This window comes from Leucoraja erinacea, chromosome 28 (genome assembly GCF_028641065.1).
Source record: "Leucoraja erinacea ecotype New England chromosome 28, Leri_hhj_1, whole genome shotgun sequence".
Classification (NCBI taxonomy): domain Eukaryota; kingdom Metazoa; phylum Chordata; class Chondrichthyes; order Rajiformes; family Rajidae; genus Leucoraja; species Leucoraja erinaceus.
In genome coordinates, this window is record NC_073404.1 from 21,088,181 (window position 1) to 21,108,224 (window position 20,044).

The 20,044-nt window shown below is 44.1% G+C and overlaps 1 protein-coding gene across 1 annotated transcript; it reads right to left on the reverse strand.

Moving 5' to 3' along the window:
• Window positions 1-3,835: 3,835 nt before the first annotated feature.
• LOC129710465 (uncharacterized) lies at window positions 3,836-19,092 on the reverse strand. The gene is made up of 3 exons (XM_055657420.1): window positions 18,371-19,092; window positions 10,259-10,367; window positions 3,836-5,200 (listed from the first exon to the last, which is right to left on the reverse strand). Exons 1-3 carry the CDS (start codon window positions 18,994-18,996, stop codon window positions 4,562-4,564), a joined length of 1,374 nt encoding a protein of 457 aa, XP_055513395.1. The 5' UTR covers window positions 18,997-19,092; the 3' UTR covers window positions 3,836-4,561.
• Between the last annotated feature and the right edge of the window lie 952 nt (window positions 19,093-20,044).

Below are 20,044 nucleotides of genomic sequence, written 5' to 3' on the forward strand. Positions count from 1 at the left end.
TATCATCCCCAGGTTATCTGTGTGCATTTAGCCATAACCACACATTGCCTGCTCACTTACACTGCTGCTGCCCCCCCCCCAGCCTGAATGAATGTTGCTTTTCCCAGCAAGCCCTGGAGCACTGGATCTTCTCAAATTTCATTTCCAATTTTCTTGACTTCTCTGAATATTATAGAAATTATCACAGCAGTGTACTGCTAAACTTAATTGCTTATTTTTTTTAATATCCCTGCCTGGTCGCTCATCAGCTTAGATTTTTTTTTTTTAGTAACTTTCAAATTTGGTAAATACTTTGCAGCTCCTCTCCGACTACAGCAATGTGTGTCTGGCTTACTGGTACTACTGGTTTTTCAGCTTCAGAAGGAGTCAAATTTCAAGCTAGAGTTTTATTCTTTTGAGCTGAAATACTTCACACTTTGGAACTTCCACTGGCCTCCAAAGCAGCCAAAGTGGGGTTTTTTTTTTCACTTTAAGTTAGAGAAATCAATATTCATACTGCTGGGTTGTAAGCTGTCCATGCGAAATAAGGTTCTGTTCACTTGGGCAGCTTGCAAATCAGTGGTATTACTATTGATTCCTAACTTCAAGTAACACTTGCATCCACTCCATCGTCCCTCCCCCACCCTCGTTGTCATACTAGTTTCACTGTCGTCCTGCTGAGTTTCACTGTTTGTATCACTCATCACCTTCCCCACAGTCAACAATGGACCCCTTTCAACCATTCCACGTATCTTTGATCATCGTTGCTTTTTGCATATATTTCAATTGTTTGTTCTATATTTTGCTCTCCCCTGACTCTCAGTCTGAAGGGTCTCAACTGAAAAAGTCACCTGTTCACCGAGTTACTCAGTAACCCGAGTTACTCAAGCTGTGTCTGCAGTTCCTTCCCACACATGTTTTTTTGCCCATCTACAACCTATCCTGCTACCTCTGGGATGTTCAGTCACTAGGAAGAGCCTCCATTACCATTTCCTGCTTAGTCCTTCTAGTATTTATTTGTTCCAAATTTCAATATCTGCAGGTTTTTTTTTTAAATATTCTCTAGCACTTTCCCCTTCAAATAGCTGTAGAATCTCACCTACCCTTTGTGCCTACCATCCAACTTAGGAAATATTGTCAATGCCCAGTTTTACCCTGCGCACATCAACTGTTCTCCACTATGGGACCAACAGTGTTAACACCAAGCGAATTCTTGTTCTTTTCCATTCTCCATTCATTTCAGGGACTGACATGGCCAAACACTCTCTGCACAAACAAACCTCCAACTTAAAGTAGAAACAGATTCTCAGTGATAAAACATGAAAGACAGGTGAAAGGTGTTGGCAGGTTAAAGCCTGGCAGATAAGTGGATATAGACACTTCTCGGTGGGTTAAGCAACTTCTGAGGAGAGAACAACCACCAATATTTCAGGTTGATGGCCGTCCATCTAAAATTATGTTTTTGATGGAGGGCACTTGAGACAAAAGAAAAACAAATGCAAGTGGAAGACAGATTGAATGACAAAATCTAATAACACATGGGGTGGGGGGGTTGTAATGGAACAATGCAAGGAAATAAATGGTATTGGTTTATCATTGTCACTGGTACAGTGATAATGAAAAGCTGTTTTGCATGCTGTCGTGGCAAACCATACCTTACTGAGCACAACCACACAAATACAAGTTAGTGCAGAGAAAATAGAGAAAGTGCATGGTCTACAAGGTAGATTGAGACAGCATCCTAAGGTTATAAGAATACTGTTCTGTAGTCTCACATCAGCAGGCAAGAAGCCGTTCCTGAAGCTCGTATCTTTTCCAAGCTTTTACTTCTTCCACCCGTGGGGGAAGAGGAGAGAAGGAAATCAGTATGTTGATTTATACTGGCTGCTTACCCAAGGCAGTGTGGAGTGTAGATGGGAGTCAATGGGGGAATGGACCAGTTTGCATGAAGGAGTAAGCTGCATGCACAACTCTGCAATTTCTTGCAATCCTGGGCAAAGCAGTTGCCAAGCCAAGTTGGAATGCATACCAATAAGATGTTTTCTATGGTGCATCTGTAGAAAATGGCAAGAATCATTGGAGACATACAACATTTCCCATGTCTTCTTAGGAATTAGAGGCATTGTTGGCCATAGAGTCGGTATGGCTGGGACAGGACAAATTGTTGGTGACCTTTACACTGAGGAACCTGAAGTTTTAACCCTCTTCACCTGAGCACCATTGATGCCGTCTAGATCAGATACAAATTGAAAGGTTAGTGTAATATCTTTTCACCTAATACTCATCAATAATGGTTTTTCATCCTGCATCCTCAGTTACCTCTTGTCTTCACGGATGAATTCCTGGCTCGCTCCCCTTCTTTTTAAATCTAGAAGCTGCCCTGTGGTGGCATTGCCTCAAAATAATTATGTCCAAAGTACAAAGCCCCCCCCCCTGTCCCAGCCATACTGACTCTATGGCCAACAATGCTTCTAATTCCTAAGAAGAAATATATAGGAAACTAGTTCCTTTAGTCAAGAACTCCAGTTTCTTGTCACCAATTCCATCCCAAACTCTATGGCATATCTGAAACTGAACTTTAACACAATTGTCTTTGTGTTTTGTGGGGCTGAGATAAGCTTTAGTCCACATATCCATGCCATTAGAGACCATCTATTTCCATAGGCCATTTCATCTGCTGCTGAAAACATTTCCAATTCATTCTACAAGGTCAGCCAAAACTACATCCCCTATTTCTCAGTTCCTTTCACCCTGTCCCTACTGCGCTCGCTGTCCTACATTGGCTCCCATTACATTGTTTATTTTGTGCAAACTTTCTCAACTTCCAATATCTGCTCCATTTGTGGCTTTTTGTCATCCCTGTTTTTATTCCCTCCACAACTACTTGCAGCAGGTTCCATATTCTAATTGATTAAAATGCAAATTGACTTTTTTTTTTTAAACTCATGAAAGCAATAAATTGATGATTATTATTAGCCACTTGCTGTCATTAAATAATTTCACTATCCAACAGGCTACCTCCAGTCTTCCATTTCAGCAAATAGAAAAATTGAAATTAGGTGCAGGAGTAGGCCATTCGGCCCTTCGAGCCTGCACCGCCATTCAATATGATCATAGCTGATCATCCAACTCAGTATCCCGTACCTGCCTTCTCTCCATACCCCCTGATCCCCTTAGCCACAAGGGCCACATCTAACTCCCTCTTAAATATAGCCAATGAACTGGCCTCAACTACCCTCTGTGGCAGAGTTCCAGAGATTCACCACTCTGTGTGAAAAAAGTTATTCTCATCTCGGTTTTAAAGGATTTCCCCCTTATCCTTAAGCTGTGACCCCTTGTCCTGGACTTCCCCAACATCGGGAACAATCTTCCTGCATCTAGCCTGTCCAACCCCTTAAGAATTTTGTAAGTTTCTATAAGATCCCCTCTCAATCTCCTAAATTCTAGAGAGTATAAACCAAGTTATCCAGTCTTTCTTCATAAGACAGTCCTGACATACCAGGAATCAGTCTGGTGAACCTTCTCTGCACTCCCTCTATGGCAATTATGTCCTTCCTCAGATTTGGAGACCAAATGAGCTCAGCCTATTCAATTCCCCACCCCATCCCAAGTTTTAATTTCATTACATTTGTTTGTTGTATCATTTGGAGGGCAAACTATTAGATACAGTCAATTCCAAACAAGTCTGACCATTTCTCCACCTTTCAGTTCTATGCTTTCCTAAATAACCCCCCCCCCCCACACACAGCTTTTGAATGTGGGCACAGGTTCAAATCACCCTGTTCCTTTACTACTGTGCTTTTTTCCCTAATGCCCACACAACACCCACCAGAAAGAAGATATAGACAAAAAAAAAGGATGTGTAATTTGGATTTTATTTTGGACCTTGTGATTTACAATGTTTACTGCCCCCTAAGTACTCAAGAAAGTGTCCAAAAGGCATAGGAAAAAGTTAATACAATCTTTAACAAGTAGTTCTAAAAAAAGATTAAAAATAAAGCTATAACTTCAATCACATGATTGCAAAATGAATACAAGGTAGTTTTAACACACTTTCAAAGGGCTGAACTGCTTTGGTAGGAAAGAGACCCATTTTACAGCTTCCAAGCTCCACCTTTTCACTGTACGAAATGGCGGCGGGCGTTTCCAATCCACACGCCACTGCGGACAGGTACATATCAAGTGGGATTTCACTTTGGAAGTTCTCTCTTTAACTATCAACACATTTTCGTTGCAATAAAACATATCATCACTACTAAGCATTTTACAAAATCTGAACTCCATTAAAATATCTTTCTTTCACCAATTCCTTTATAATCAGATTCTTGTTAACTTAAAATTCGTTGCACCTGAAGTTACGTTGCGCGCAAGTGCAGATTCAAATTCACCCCTTATTAAGAACGTTAATTGAAAATTCAAACTACGGTTTAACAGTAGTGGCTAGATTAAGAAAACATCGCTAATTACTTTAACGCTTTACAGTAAATTGACTTATTTCCTCAATTAGGAAACCGTGTAGAAAATACACAAATTTAATGCGAACTTAGCGCGAGAATCTTGTTCACTTTTAACCCTTTCCAAGTCACACATAGTTCTTGCTCGTAGTAGACCTTGGTGCAGAATACTTTGCGGCGTAGGAGTTATCTTCTTTTGGGGGGCAAGAACAGCAGAGCAGAGCTCCTCCGAGGATCAGCAGACCCGACGTGCCCCATCCGATGTACAAGGAGGCACCAAGTTCTCTCCTCTGGGCGTCGGTCACAAGCGGGTTGTAGAAATCCTTGATGATGGTGTTCGCTGACCAGGAGACTGGGATCAGGGTCAACACTCCAGCCAGGATGAAGATAATTCCCGCAATAATGGTGACCTTGGCCTTCGTTGCCTCGTTTTCTATGCAGTTGGTGCATTTCCCTCCCACGATGGAGATGAGGATGCCCATGACTCCCACCACAAGGGAGATAACGGTCAGAGCTCTGGAAGCCTGGAGATCTTGAGAGAGCGCCAAGAGAGAGTCGTACACCTTGCATTGCATCTGCCCGGTGCTCTGAACAATACAGTTCATCCAAAGACCTTCCCAGATGATCTGCGCCACCACGATGTTGTTTCCGATGAAAGCGGTCACTCTCCACATGGGAAGGACGCAGGTGAGAAGTGCTCCCAGCCACCCGAACACACACAGGGCGATGCCCAGAATCTGCAGTCCCATTGATGCCATGCTCGAACTTTAGCACAGGTAATCTGCAACTTTCAGAGTAACTGCTTCGACCGTCCGGAACAACCTAAAGACAATCAGTAAATGCCCTGGCCTTTATATCCCCTCGCCAGTGGGCGGGCATTAGCTGCTGTCCACATAACTGAAAACAGGGATTACCCGTTGAACCAGATTCCATTATCTTTTTCAGGTGCTTTTGATAACTCAAGTGCCACACGGAATGTTCGTAAAACATTTGCGTTCTTCGGACACCAGTGTTAGTAGCTAAATTTATTTTCTCGCTGTAAAGATCTTTTATCGGTAAATTAAATTGCCTGTGGTAAATAATATCCGACTGAGAGGACAAAGGAATTTCACCTCCACCTAGTAACATGGACATTCCATGCTCTTGTTACGTTTAAATCAAATCACCAGAGACCTGTTTCCTTCTCAAATTCCTATAGGTGGAGTTGACTGAAAGCTGATCTTCACTGGGATGGTAATGAACTGATCACACAAGGGCATCTGCCAGAACAGAGAAACAAGTACAAAAAATACAGGAAGTATGACTATAGTTACATTCTATATCCAACAGAACACAATCAGTACAAATTGGCAGTAAGTTTTCCTCCTTGATAACCTTTGAGCATCTCAAAGCTCAGTCCCTGCTCTACTCACTCTATACCCATGACTATGTCACCAGATACAGTTCCAATATCTCGCATCATCCAAATTCGCTGATGACACACTGTTGTTGGGTGATTATGGATAATATGTGGCAGAATATAGGAGGGGATTGATCGTCTGACTGAATGGTGCCAGAACAACAACCTTGCTCTCAATATCTTTAAAACCAAGGAACTGATTGCTGACTTTAGTAAAGGAATACCAAAGATCCACAAACCTGTCTTCATCGATGGGTCGGTGATGGAGAGAGACAAAACCCTCAAGTTCCTGGGCATGCATATCTCGGAAGATTTGTCCTGGACCCAGCACATTGATGTATTGATAAATCATCAGTTTAAGAGATAGATGACAGCGGGGAAGAAACTTGAATCGGGTGGTGCTTGCTTTCTTGTTTTTATATCATCTGTCCAACAGGATAAGGAACATGACCATGATTAGGGGTGACCTAATGACCATGGTCCTTGATTAGGTTGGGTGCTTTCATAAGGCAAAGTAATTGCAGATGGTGTCAATGGGGGGAGGGTGTTTTGCATGATGAACTGGGTTATGCTGGGTTATGCCCACAATCTTGCATTCTTCACAATTTTTGCATTTTTGGACAGAGCAGATGCCATGGCAAGTGACGATGCATCCTGCTAGGATGCTTTATTTTACGTATCTGTAGAGATTGCAGCCATTGGCGACCTGCTAAATATCCTCAGTCTTCTGTGGAAGTAGAGGTATTGGTGTGCTCTCTCAGTTGTAGCATAGATGTGTAGGACCAGGTCAACATTTTGGTGATATTCACCCATATGAACCTGAAGGTCTTTATCATCTCCACAGATTGGGATGAATTCAATTACCTCAGCCCTCCGTTCACTCTTCAGCAACCCTGACATTATAATCAAACCCGCCGACAAGAGAGGTGCCGTGGTAGTCTGGCACGCTGACCTCTACCGGGCTGAGGTCAGGTGACAACTCTCAGACACCTCCTCCTACTTATCCTTGGACCATTATCCCACAGATGAGCACCAGGCCTTAATCTCAAACACCATTACTGATTTCATCACTTCTGACTGTCTGCCTTCCACAGCCTTCAACCTTATCGTTTCCCAGCCCCGCACAGCCCGTTTTTACCTTCTCCCCAAAATCCACAAACACAACTGCCCTGGCAGACCCATAGTTTCTGCCTGCTACTGTCCCACAGAAATGATTTCCACATACCTCGACTGCATTCTATCTCCCCTGGTCCAATCTCTCCCGACCTATGTCCAAGATACCTCACATGCCCTTCGGCTCTTTAATGACTTCCGCTTTCTGAACCCCCCACTCCCTCATCTTTACTATGGACGTTCAGTCACTCTACACCTCCATCCTCCACCAGAATGCCTTAAAGCCCTCCGTTTCTTCCTCAACCGCAGAACCATCCCATTTCCCTCTACTAACTCCACTCCGCCTAGCAGAGTTGGTCCTCACTCTCAACAACTTCTCCTGTGACTCCTCCCACTTCCTCCAGGTCCAAGGCATAGCTATAGCACCCACATGGGCCCAGCTATGCCTGCCTCTTTGTAGGATACGTTGAACAATCCCTGCTCCAGGCGTACACTGGCCCTATCGCCGAACTCAATCTCCATTACATTGATGACTGCATCGATGCTACCTCCTGCACCCATGCAGAACTCATGGACTTCATCAACTTCATCACCAATTTTCATCCTGCACTCAAATTTACTTGGACCATCTCCGACACCTCCCTCCCCTTTCTTGATCTCACAGTCTCCATCACAAGAAATAGACTATAGACTGACGTTTATTACGAACCCACTGACTCCCACAACTATACTTCTTCCCAACCTGCTTCCTGAAGACTATCCTCCGTCTACGCCGCATCTGCGCCCAAGATGAAGTGTTCCATGCAAGAACATCCGAGATGTCCTCATTCTTTGGGTAATGGGGCTTCCCCTCTCCCATCATAGATGAGGCCCTCACCCGGGTACCCCGAAGCTCCGCCTTTGCTACCCCTCCCCCTAGTCACAACAGAGACAGTCCCCCTGGTCCTTACCTTCCACCCCATCAGGCGTCACATACAACACATAATCCTCTGAAATTTCTGTCACCTCCAAACAGGTCCCACCACTAGCCATATTTTCCCATCTCCACCCCTTTCCGCCTTCCACAGAGACCGTTCCCTCCCCAACTCCCTGGTTAACTCATCCCTTCTCACCCAAACCACCCCCTCCCTTGCAACATCTATCCCAATGCCTCCTCCCTCGATTCTGTCCAGGGACCCCGACAGTCCTTTCAGGTTAGGCAGAAGTTCACCTGCACATCCTCCAACCTCATCCATTGTTCATACATCGGCGAGACCAAACGTAGAGTGGGCGATCGTTTCGCTGAACACCTTCACTCAGTCCGTTTGAACCTACCTGATCTCCCGTTTGCTAAACACTTGAATTCTCGTTCCCATTCCCACACAGACCTTTCTGTCCTAGGTCTCTTCTATTGTCAGAGGCTAAATGCAAATTGGAGGAACAGCATTTCATATTTCGCTTGGGCAGCTTACAGCCCAGTGGTATGAATATTGATTTCTCTAACTTCAAGTAACCCCGGCATTCCGTCTCTCTCTATCCCTCCCCCACCAAAGTCGCACCAGCTTCTCGTTTTCACCCAACAAACAACTAACTTTATCACCGTTATTTTTTGGCATATCTTTCATTCATTGTTCTTTATCCCTTTACATCATCACCTTATCTCTCGTTTCCCTTGTCCCTAACTAGTCTGAAGAAGGGTCTCAACCCAAAACGTCACCCATTTCTCCTCTCCAGTGATGCTGCTGAGTTACTCCAGCTTTTTGTGTCTACAATTCAATTACCAGTTGCTTTATGCATGATATGAGTCTTGCTTCATGCTTTTGAGACCTGTGGATTTTGGCAGACCAAGTGTCAATTGTGCACACATAAGGAGAAATTGCTGACTCAGGTCTTACAAAAGGTCTCTCTAAAAGCCTCTTAAATCTCACTATCATACCTGCTTCTACACCAACCTTGGCACTGTGTCCCTGCAACCACCACTCTAAATAAAAAAACTTGCCCCATACATCTCCTTTAAACAGTCCCCCCTCTCACCTTAAGAGTGCGCCCTCTAGTTTTTGGTGTCCAACCTGGGAAATATATTCCAACTGCCTTCCATGCCTCTCATAATTTTATATACTTTTATCAATTCTTAAATAAAAGTATAAAAATTCCTGACTGAATAAAAGTCCTGACCTGAAATGCATCTCTCCATTTCCTTCCACCCACTGTCTGGCCCGCTGAGTCCCTCCAGCAGTTTATATTTGTTTCTCAAAATTCAAGCACCTGCAGTCTCTCTTGTTTCCATCGGTTGAGAGATAAATACAGGGTGGACATCTTGAGAAGCCCCTTGAATAATATGGTTCTCGGCAGGCAGAAGGAGCCTCAAATTAACAGCTCGTCCAAATGACAGCAGCTCGACCAATGCAGCATCAGCAGTAATGCATTGATATCACATTTCAAATATGTTTTCATCTGTTCTGTGCACTGGTAATATATATTTACCTGCATGTGCACACTCCAAGGTTCCCTGTTCTCTGCCACCATGGACAATAAAGGAAACATCAACATAAAGCTGATGTAGGAAATAGCTTTGTTGGCCAAATACCAAAACTCCTGCACCAACGTTCATATTGGATTTCAACTGTGAACCCTTTGCAATCCATTGAACCCTGAAACATTCAATTACATAGAGCTTTCCTCCTGTCTTTTCCCAGGTGTAAAGTGGCAGATAATGATGAGACAGAAATGTCAGATCATTTCTTTATATTCCTTTCTTTATTTCTTAATTGCTTCCATTCCAGAACCAAGGTCACCCTGTCCTCAATGTTTAAGCTGCAGCAAATAGCCAGTACTTGTATTTGCACATGGTCAAAGACCAACTCCAAGTTATCATCAACGTTCACTGCGTGACTGTGGAAAACATACCACTATATATCTCAGTCCTCTCTCAATGAACGCTGATATTGTTGATGAAATTCACCATTGCTTTCCGTTAACTAGCAGATCCTTTGATCATCTGAAGGAAAGCATTTTAAAAAACAAGGTCTTAAACCTGTAAATGAAACTCATAATCTACTTGACAGCAGTGATCCTTGCTGTGCTATAAGTTTCTAAAATAGGACTGCCCACAGCAGACACCTTAAGGAACTGGATAGATTCCCCCACTGCTGTCTGCACAAAATCTTCTATATCCATTGGCAATACAAGCAACGTGAGTGCCTTCGCCCACAGCAACATGCCTAACACTGATCAGGATCAGGACTCTATCTTAGGGATCCCACAATGCTCATGTGCCTAACATCATACTCCAGAAACAGACATTCTATTCCGAGCTGTTGTGGGAAGAGATTACCAGGTAGACAGCACATTCCAGGATGCACTCGAAGCCTCCTTGAGAAAATGCAACATCCACATTGACTCCTCGGCTTCTGGCTGCTTGAAGTGGAGAAGCATCATTGGGGCTGGGATTGGCAGAGAGCAAGTAAGTTATCATATCATCCTTTCTGACAAAGGCATTATTTTACACTTCTTGTATTTGGATTTATCTGCCACATGACTGTCCATCTTCAGGCCTTTGATGCGCTTTTACATACTTGAATACCATCACTAATTGGTCCATGATGCTCTGTGAATACTTGTGCTTTATTGTTTACAGCTTGAATTCCTCAACTTCACCTCAAGTTCTCTTTCTTTGGTTAAAGTGTTATTTTCCAAGGGCCAGGCCCAATTCATTAATGTTATTTGTGCATTTTTGACCTGACATATGTATTCTTTGCATGCAGATATTCGGTTTCATTTGAGCATTCTTTTTGAATTTGCAAGTTATCTAGCAGCTCTCCTTCGTGTCATTGCAGTCTTTTCCTTTCTGACTTTTCTAATCTACATCAGTCTAACCCAATGATTAATGCTTGCTCGTGGTATTTACATTTTGTTTATCTTATTCAGCTAATCTTAGCTTGGCCTCAATTGCAATCATTATGCTAACTGTGATTTTATCTCTTGCAAGGCTTACTCTTTTTTGTTCAACTGTTGTGTAAGGTCTATTGCATCTGCCATGACAATTGCAAAGGATTTCATTCTTTCTGGCTTAGCCATTGCTTAAATGTAGCCAATGAAATTCTGCTAGCGAGGCAGCCCCTTGAAACTCTTGAAGGCTGTTGCACAAATTTCTATGAAGCTAGCTCATGAGTCCAAGAAATCTGTTGACCAAAAATGTTATAATGCAATATGTTTTCAAATATGCTGTCAAACAATTAATAGTGCACACCTCCCCCCCCTCACCTTCCCCTCACCTTTCTCCCCACCCCCAGCCCACCCCCATTAATATTTGAAGTGGCCCCCTCTCTGATGTTCGATTGAGGACATATTAGCTTAAATCCTTACTTATATGACACATCTTCATTCAGAAGAAACCTCTAATTCCACTGATTAGAGGGTGTAGTCTTTCCACTGTAATTGACAAGAAAATCTGTGTTTGTCTTTAAGGTTCCCTGCCTTTAAATAAAGAGGTTTCTTTCATCTTGCCTCACGTGGCCTTGGTGCTCCCAATGTCGCAATCACTGTTTATTTCTCCATTTCAATCCCCAAATCAGTAAGGATAGGGAACAAATCATCCTCTACAATAATCCTCAACACTGGTGCTCTGCAAGGTTCTCAGCCCCCTTCTTTACTCCTTGTACACCCACGACTGTGCATCCATGTGCAAATCTAATTCAATTTTCAAATTTGCAGGCAGCACCACCTTTGTGGGCCGAATATTAAATTAGATTAGATTTTTTAGATTAGATTCAACTTTATTGTCATTGCACAAATACGAGTACAGGTACAACAAAGTGCAGTTTAGCATCTAATCAGAGTGTAAAGCAGTAAAATGCTGATTAAAACAATATATACCAATGAGGATATATTGATCTAGTACATAGGCAAATAAATATATATACAGATAAAAGATTGACGTGCTATATTCGGATTCAGATTCAGATTCAATTTAAATTGTCATTGTCAGTGTACAGTATAAATACTACGAAATGCAGTTAGCATCTCACTGGAAGAGCGACATAGCAAACGATTTGAATAAATAATTTTATCTGTCCGGGGGGGGTTGGTGATTGGCAGTCACCGAGGTACGTTGTTGAGATATTTATAGATATTTATAGCAGTATTCTGGTGTATAGAACTATAAATACTACTGATGAGAAGTGGGGGGGGGGGGGGGGGGGGGGGGGGGTAGTGCCGGGCCTGTGAGTTCAGCCTGTGAATGGTGTTTTGGAAGAAGCTGTTCCTTAGCCTGCTGGTGCGAGACCTGAGGCTCCTGTACCGCCTCCCTGATGGGAGGAGGGCAAACAGTCCATGGTTGGGGTGTGAGGGGTCCTTAATGATTTTGCCAGCCCGTTCCAGACATCGTGTGCGGTGAAGGGCAGCCGTGGCAGGGAGCGGGGCACTGATGATGTGATGGGCGGTTTGCACCACCCATTGCAGTGCCTTCCTGTCAGCTGTGGTGCAGCTGCTGTATCATACCGTGAAGCAGGTGGTCAGGATGCTTTCGATGGTACAACGGTAGAAGTTGGACAGGATCTGGGGGGGACAGGTGAACTTTCTTAAGCCTCCTCAGGAAGTAGAGGTGCAGCTGCGCCTTTTTAATCAGTTTGGCGGTGTTGAGGGACCAGGACAGATCCTCAGAGATGTGTACCCCGAGGAATTTGTAGTTGGAGACGCGCTCCACCTCAGTCCCGTTTATGTGGATGGGGGTATGTCTGCAGCCTCTGGTCTTCCGGTAGTCCACAATGATTTTCTTCGTCTTCTGTGTGTTGAGGACAAGGTTGTTGTTGGTACACCAAGCTGCCACGTGCTGGACCTCCTCCCTGTAGGCTGATTCGTTGTTGTCACTGATCAGTCCTACCACCGTGGTGTCATCAGCGAATTTTATGACGGAGTTGGAGCCATACTTAGGGACGCAGTCATGGGTGAAGAGGGAGTAGAGGAGAGGGCTGAGCACACAGCCCTGTGGCACGTATCAGAGCGGAGGAGGTAAGGTTGTTGATCCTAACAGACTGGGGTCTGTTAGTGAGGAAATCCAGTGTCCAGTTGCAGAGGGAGGTGTTGATGCCAAGGCGGCTGAGTTTGGTGATCAGACAGGCGGGGATGACAGTATTAAATGCAGAGTTGAAGTCGATGAATAACAACCTGATGTAGGAGTTGTACAAGGCCAGTAGTATAATGATGAGACGGAGTGCAGGAAGGAGATCACGAACCTTGTGTCCTGGTGACGACACAGCAACCTTTCCCTCAATGTCAGCAAGACAAAGGAGAAAGTGATGGACTTCAGGAAGCGGAGCGCTACACATACCCCAGTTTGCCAAAGTAGAGATGGTTGAAAACTTCAAATTCCTAGGAGTCAATATCACCAGCAACATCTCCTGGAGCAACATATTGAAGCAATGACCAAGAAAACACACCAACGCCTCTACTTAGAAAGCTCGGCATGTCTCCTACAACTCTCACCAGCTTCCACAGGATCACCATAGGAAGCATTTTATCAGGATGTATCAGAGCTTGGTTTGGGAACCGTTCCGACCAGGATGGCAAGAAATTACAGCTAATTGTGGACGCAGTTATCACACAAACCAACTTCCCTTCCCTTGACTCCATTTACACCTCACGCTACCTCGGCAAGGCCAGTAGCATAATCAAGGACGAGTCGCACCCTGGCCACTACCTCCTCTTCCGTCTCCCATCAGGCAAAATGAGAGGAAGTGTGAAAACACACACCTCCAGATTCAGGGACAGTTTCTTTCCAGCTGTTATCATGTAACTGAATCACCCCACCGCAACTAGAGAGCAGTCCTGAACTATTATCTACCTCATTGGTGACCCTCGGACCTTGCTGGACAGTAAACTGGACTGGCCCAGGAATGTTGAGGCCTTGTACAAGAAGGGACAGAGTCAGCTGTACTTTTTGAGAAGGCTCCGCTCCTTCAACAACTGCAGTAAGCTGCTGCAGATGTTCTACCAATCGGTGGTAGCCAAACCCATCTTCTTTGCTGCCGTGTGCTGTGGCAGCAGGGCGAAGGTCGCGGATGCCAATATACGATCAACAAACTCATCAGGAAGTCTGGCTCCATCCTTGGGGCAGAGTTGGATTGATGGGAGGGGAGGACGCTCCTCAAACTGCAGAGCATGCTGGACAATAATGGGGGGGGGGGAGAGAGGTGGGAGTTGTAGGACAGAACACCACAGGAGATCCTTCTTCTCGTTGGCTATCAAACTGTTCAACTCCTTCCCCCTCTGTCGTGGGGTAGACTGAGACTGACTCCCCTCCCCCATCCCCATTCTTTGCACATCCCCAATCCTTTCTACTCGTCACTTTAATTTCATGTTTCATGTATTTTGTGTTTCATGACTGTTGGCAGATCAATTTCCCGCCTGGGATAAATTAATTTTCATCGTATCGATACCTTGCACTAAACACTATTCCCTTATCATGTATCTATCTAAACACTGTAAATGGCTCGATTGTAATCATGTATTGTCTTTCTGCTGACTGGATAGCACGCAACAAAACTTTTCACTGTACCTCGATACATGTGACAATAAACTGAACTATTTAATCTGTATCCACCATTGAAAGAAAAAGATTCCAAATCCACTTCCAATTGCATTTCTAAAATCTCAAATGCTTCACCTGTGGGCTAAAATATTGCAGCGACTGATATGTTGAATCAAACCCTCGCTTCCCTTTATGATGTCTTGCTTCCATGAAACGCCACTCTCTGTCATCCTGGCCATGCCCTCAAATAACACCCATCTCTGCTGTCAAAGCCGTGGAGCAAAATGATTGAGTATAGAAAAAAACCCAATGTAACCATTCACTGCTAGGTCAATCTTGCCCACATTAAGCACTTTGGAAATGTAGAGTACTTCAATTCATTGGACCACCATGATACTACTCAAGCCAGGAGTATCTGTGAAAGAATGGCTTGAGTGTTTAAGAAGGAACTGCAGGTGCTGGAAAATCGAAGGTACATAAAAATGCTGGAGAAACTCAGCGGGTGCAGCAGCATCTATGGAGCGAAGGAAATAGGCAACGTTTCGGTCCAAAACCCTTCTTTAAGCACTATAGTGCTTACTTTTCCAGGCATATTATGGTGTGGAATTATAGCAAGACCGTATTCCCTTCTTGTAGACTGGAGACCAAGACTCCCCTCTCATCTTTTCCACTCTCAAATTCAACAAGTATGAAGCACTATGATTTAGAGGATTCCATTCTCCCCTTTGAATCAACAGATTCAATTTCAGAAGCATAGCCACTGAAATAGGCTGACATTCTAGTGCAGTAAAATGAAATTCCGCACTTTCAGATGTGTTGCCTCTTTGGAAAGCTGATTAACTGATAACTTGTCTGGAGTAGATGGAAATGTTGCTAGACTATTATGTTAGGGACGAGAAGGGCAGTTGCCACCTGTCACCTATCCATCTTGATCTGCATCACTTTGGAGATTATCTAATAATTCACTCAATGCTGTTTGCAGGAAAATGTTTCCACATTGTTCTTCAATTTTGCTTCCACATGTTCAATTCTACCCTGAATTCACCTGTGCTCACGTACACCAGGGGAAATTTTCAGACGTCAACTAATCTACCAACCAACGTATCCTTTGGATGTGGGAGGAAACTAAAACACTAGGGGAAACAAACAGTCACAGTGAGAACATGCAAATTCCACACACGCATCCTGCCCAAGGCAAAATCCAAATGTTTCCAGGAATTGGGAGGCAACTGAACTGCCTTCCACTTTTCAATCAGAGTTGGTAAATTCACTGGATTTCCACATGGAGGAGTCGGAGTCAAACTGAAGCCGGAGGCTTGGCGATCGTTTCGCCGAACACCTCCGCTCAGTCTGCATTAACCAACCTGACCTCCCGGTGGCTCAGCACTTTAACTCCTACTCCGTATCCGACCTCTCTGTCCTGGGCCTTCTCCATGGCCAGAGCGAGCACCACTGGAAATTGGAGGAACAGCACCTCATATTCCACTTGGGGAGTGTGCATCCTAGTGGCATGAACATTAAATTCTCCCAATTTTGTTAGCCCTCGCCGTCTCCTCCCCTTCCTATCTCTCCCTCAGCCCTCGGGCTCCTCCTCCTTTTTCCTTTCTTCTCCCTGCCCCCACCCCCCCATCAGTCTGAAGAAGGGTTTCAGCCTGAAACGTTACCTATTTCCTTCGCTCCTAGATGCTGTTTCTCCAGCATTTTTGTGTACCTTCGATTTTCCAGCATCTGCTGCATTATACCAAAGATAGTCAACACAAAGTGCTGGAGTAACTCAGCAGGTCAGGTAATTTCTCTGGAGGAAAAGGATAGATGACATTTTATGCCAGTACTCTTCTTCAGACCAGTGTGTGACTGAAGAAGAGTCCCAACCAGAAATGTCACCCATCCCTTACCTCCAGAGATGCTGTGACTCGCTGTGTTAGTCCAGCACTTTGTATCTATCTAGCATGATGCTGGGGATGTGGTAGACACTGACAGTATTTGCCCGTCTTATTACCACTGGGTTTGGGCGATTTGGGCAGTGAATGTGTGGGTGGCATCTCTCCAGTGCTTTATGGAGTCTACCTCTAGTTGATGAATGAAATGGGCCACGGAAGATTTATCCAGCTACACCAGTACACGAAGGGCAGGTGAATGTGATCACTACTAATCATACAGCTGGCTCAAGATGTAAATGTGATCTACGCTTTCTAAAGATTTTCTCATGAGAGCAGGCTTTCAGGAAGGGATAAAGATGGTGGGGGATTGTGTTTTTATGTTTAGTACCAATGCTGCTGCAAAGAAGTAGAATAGTGTGTAGATTAAGGGTATGTGCCCATTATATGATGCAGACACCCAGTCAACCTCAATTAAATTTGACTGCAGATGGACACAAAAAGCTGGAGGAACGCAGGTCAGACAGCATCTATGGAGAAAAACGGAATAGTGATGTTTCAGGTCAAGACTTCAGACTGAAGGGTCCTCGATCCAAATTGCCACCTATTCCTTTTCTCCACATATGTTTTCTGACCCACTACATATTTCCTACATTTGACTGAATCTCTCCTCATGTCATTTCTACATGCAAATGAGTCCACCCAAGCTCATCTAGGCCAAGAATTCTTAATTGATGTTTCTGTTGGCCTATTGATAAACGTGGTCACTAAACACTCCAAACCTCAAATTAATACGCCTTTGTTACTTAAAATGAGGAGGCACAACTCTTCTCTTGGTTGTACCTGCAATTGAACTGTGCCACCATTGGAGGCGGTACCAGCAGCTTTGGAATTCGCCCAAGCTCTCGGTCATCTACCCCAAACCCCTGGTGATGATTCGAACTTTTTTTTTTTGGATCAGTTGATTGGTTTAACTACGTTGGGAAAAAAAAACGTGGTGGGAAAGAAGCTAGTCTGTGGATGCGAAACAGGCAGCGATGAGTTCAATGAGATACACCACTAACAATGGACTCATTTTCACTGGGCTGGCTAGGAAGAGTATATAAACACACCAAGTTAATTCCCAAATAGCAGCGGTTACGCAAAGACGGCCAACAAACCCCGAGCCTCGCTGCACATGGTTTACCATTCCCCATTCTCAGCACTTCGCTCCTAAACGAAAATTTGCATTGTCTTCATTACCAGATAGGAGTTGGTCACGCGATTCCAGAGCGTTTACCTTCCAGTCGCTTCGGGCAATTGCTAAGCAAATATCCCGATCCACAACAATGAACAAGAAGGCTTACGCTGCCATGGTAACTCTAAACCTACCTCTCCTGGAACAAAGCAATTAGAAACCTCCGAGTAAAATGCAAATCAAGAGCAGATTTAAAAATAAAAGTCGCCATACGATTCACAACTTAAGGAAAATGAGAATTTATTTAAAAGTACAAACAATTGTGCACTTGGGTGCTGAACACGTTGCAATCCAAAGTACACTTCAAATCATATAACACGTTATATATAACTATGTATCGCGCAGAAACAAAATGGGGAAAAATAAGCAGTAATTAAAATTACAAAAGTAAACATTTTAAATGAAATCACAATAATTAATATCGGACGGGATCATCCGGTTGATTGGATCCATTTGATTTGCGGTAACATCCAATCAACCATCATAAATGCCCCCATTCAATAGAATTCACAATCAAACCAAAAGACTTTAAAAAACTGCTAAACCCTTTATGATAAACAGTGACATTTACTGCTACCATAACCGACGGTACAGCGATGTTCGGACGATCTTAACATTTCGTTAATTTGGTCTTAATCAGATTCCATTCAACGGAAAATATAGTTTAACCATTCCAGTTAAGAAAACAGGTCCACAAAACAGTCCACGCTCAAGACATCTCAGTCATAGTCCAAATAAAGTCGCCCGAAGATTTGAGGGGACTCACTTTCCCAAACTTTGCCTGGAGACGTTGATCCGTTTCTTTACACGTAGTTCCTGCTAGCAGTTGACTTGGCTGCAGAATACTTCGCAGTGTAGTTGTCTTCTTTCGGGGGGCAAGAGCAACAGAGCAGAGCTCCTCCGAGAAGCATCAGACCCGACGTGCCCCATCCGATGTACAAGGAGGCACCAAGTTCTCTCCTCTGGGCGTCGGTCACCAGCGGGTTGTAGAAATCCTTGATGATGGTGTTCGCTGACCAGGAGACTGGGATCAGGGTCAACAATCCAGCCAGGATGAAGATAATTCCCGCAATAATGGTGACCTTGGCCTTGGTTACCTCGTTTTCTATGCAGTTGGTGCATTTCCCTCCCACGATGGAGATGAGGATGCCCAGGACTCCCACCACAATGGCAATGACGGTCAGAGCTCTGGAAGCCTGGAGATCTTGAGAGAGCGCCAAGAGAGAGTCGTACACCTTGCATTGCATCTGCCCGGTGCTCTGAACAATACAGTTCATCCAAAGACCTTCCCAGATGATCTGCGCCACCACGATGTTGTTTCCGATGAAAGCGGTCACTCTCCACATGGGAAGGACGCAGGTTATGATGGCTCCCAGCCACCCGATCACGCACAGGGCGATGCCCAGAATCTGCAGTCCCATTGATACCATTTTCGAACTTTAGCACAGGTAATCTGCAACTCTCGGTGAAAAAACAAACTGTTCAGTTACTGGAACGAGTTAGCTTGCACCGTCGTCTTCAGCAGTACTAAAGCCTATGCGGCAAACAACGGTATTTATTGAAGGCAGGTGGGCGGGTTGTATTGTTCCAGCCTCGGCTGCCCCTCCCAAATTAGGTCATTAAGAAGTTTCGCCCAATTACCGTTGAAACTCTTAACGAGTTCACGGGACACGAGGGGGGAGAGAGAAACTAATTCAACAAATGATTGAAATGGCATCGTATTGAAGAAGTTTACATGCGGCAGTGTTCGGGTACTTCCAGCAACTTAGCAGCCGGTGATAGATTCAGGTTTATCATCCAACCGGTAGTTGCCAGCAGTATCTCCCTTAACAACCGAAGTTTCTGTATTGATTCGGAACCACGCCCAGAGCCGATACCCCCGAGGGCTACAAAGGATCATCTATTAACCGTGACAAATAAATGACGAAGTGCAATGCAAAAAAAATTAACGCGATTAAGTTTAGAAAAGGAAACAGTATGGACAAATGTCGATGACTTTTAGAGCTATGGGTCTCAAAGCCCTCAGTGGATTATTTGTTGTGATTATCGGGTTTTTTTAAACGCGACTAGTGGGAAGCCAAAAGCCACGGCGAGTGGTAAAACATGGGAGTTTTTTTTAAATATATAGTATAATCGTTATATTAGAATCTCTACCAGTAGTAATTCGTTCAATCTGAGTATCCTTTGAAAAGGTGAATCAGTTAACGTGTTACTGTGCATCATTGCAATTGTTTGGATGGCGCAATGTTGTATATTCTGTAGTTTGAAGAAGGGTCTCGACCCGAAACATCACCCATTGCTTCTCTTCAGAGACGCTACCTGTCCCGCTGAGTTACTCCAGCGTTTGTGTGTATCTTCGGTTTAACCCAGCATCTGCAATTCCTTCCTACATTTTAAAAAATGTTCCCGTCGATCGGCGGGTTACTAAAACACATTATCAGATTCCCGGCTGCTGGTAACAGATCAATCGTTCATTTG

Coding starts and splice junctions, on each gene's coding strand:
- LOC129710465 (XM_055657420.1), bottom strand. CDS start 18,996: ATGGTATCAATGGGACTGCAGATTCTGGGCATCGCCCTGTGCGTGATC. Junction 10,368..18,370: donor GCTAGCAGGAACTACGTGTA/AAGAAACGGATC, acceptor TGCCAATCCCAG/CCCCAATGATGCTTCTCCAC. Junction 5,201..10,258: donor TGGAATGTGCTGTCTACCTG/GTAATCTCTTCC, acceptor TACCTGTGCTAA/AGTTCGAGCATGGCATCAAT.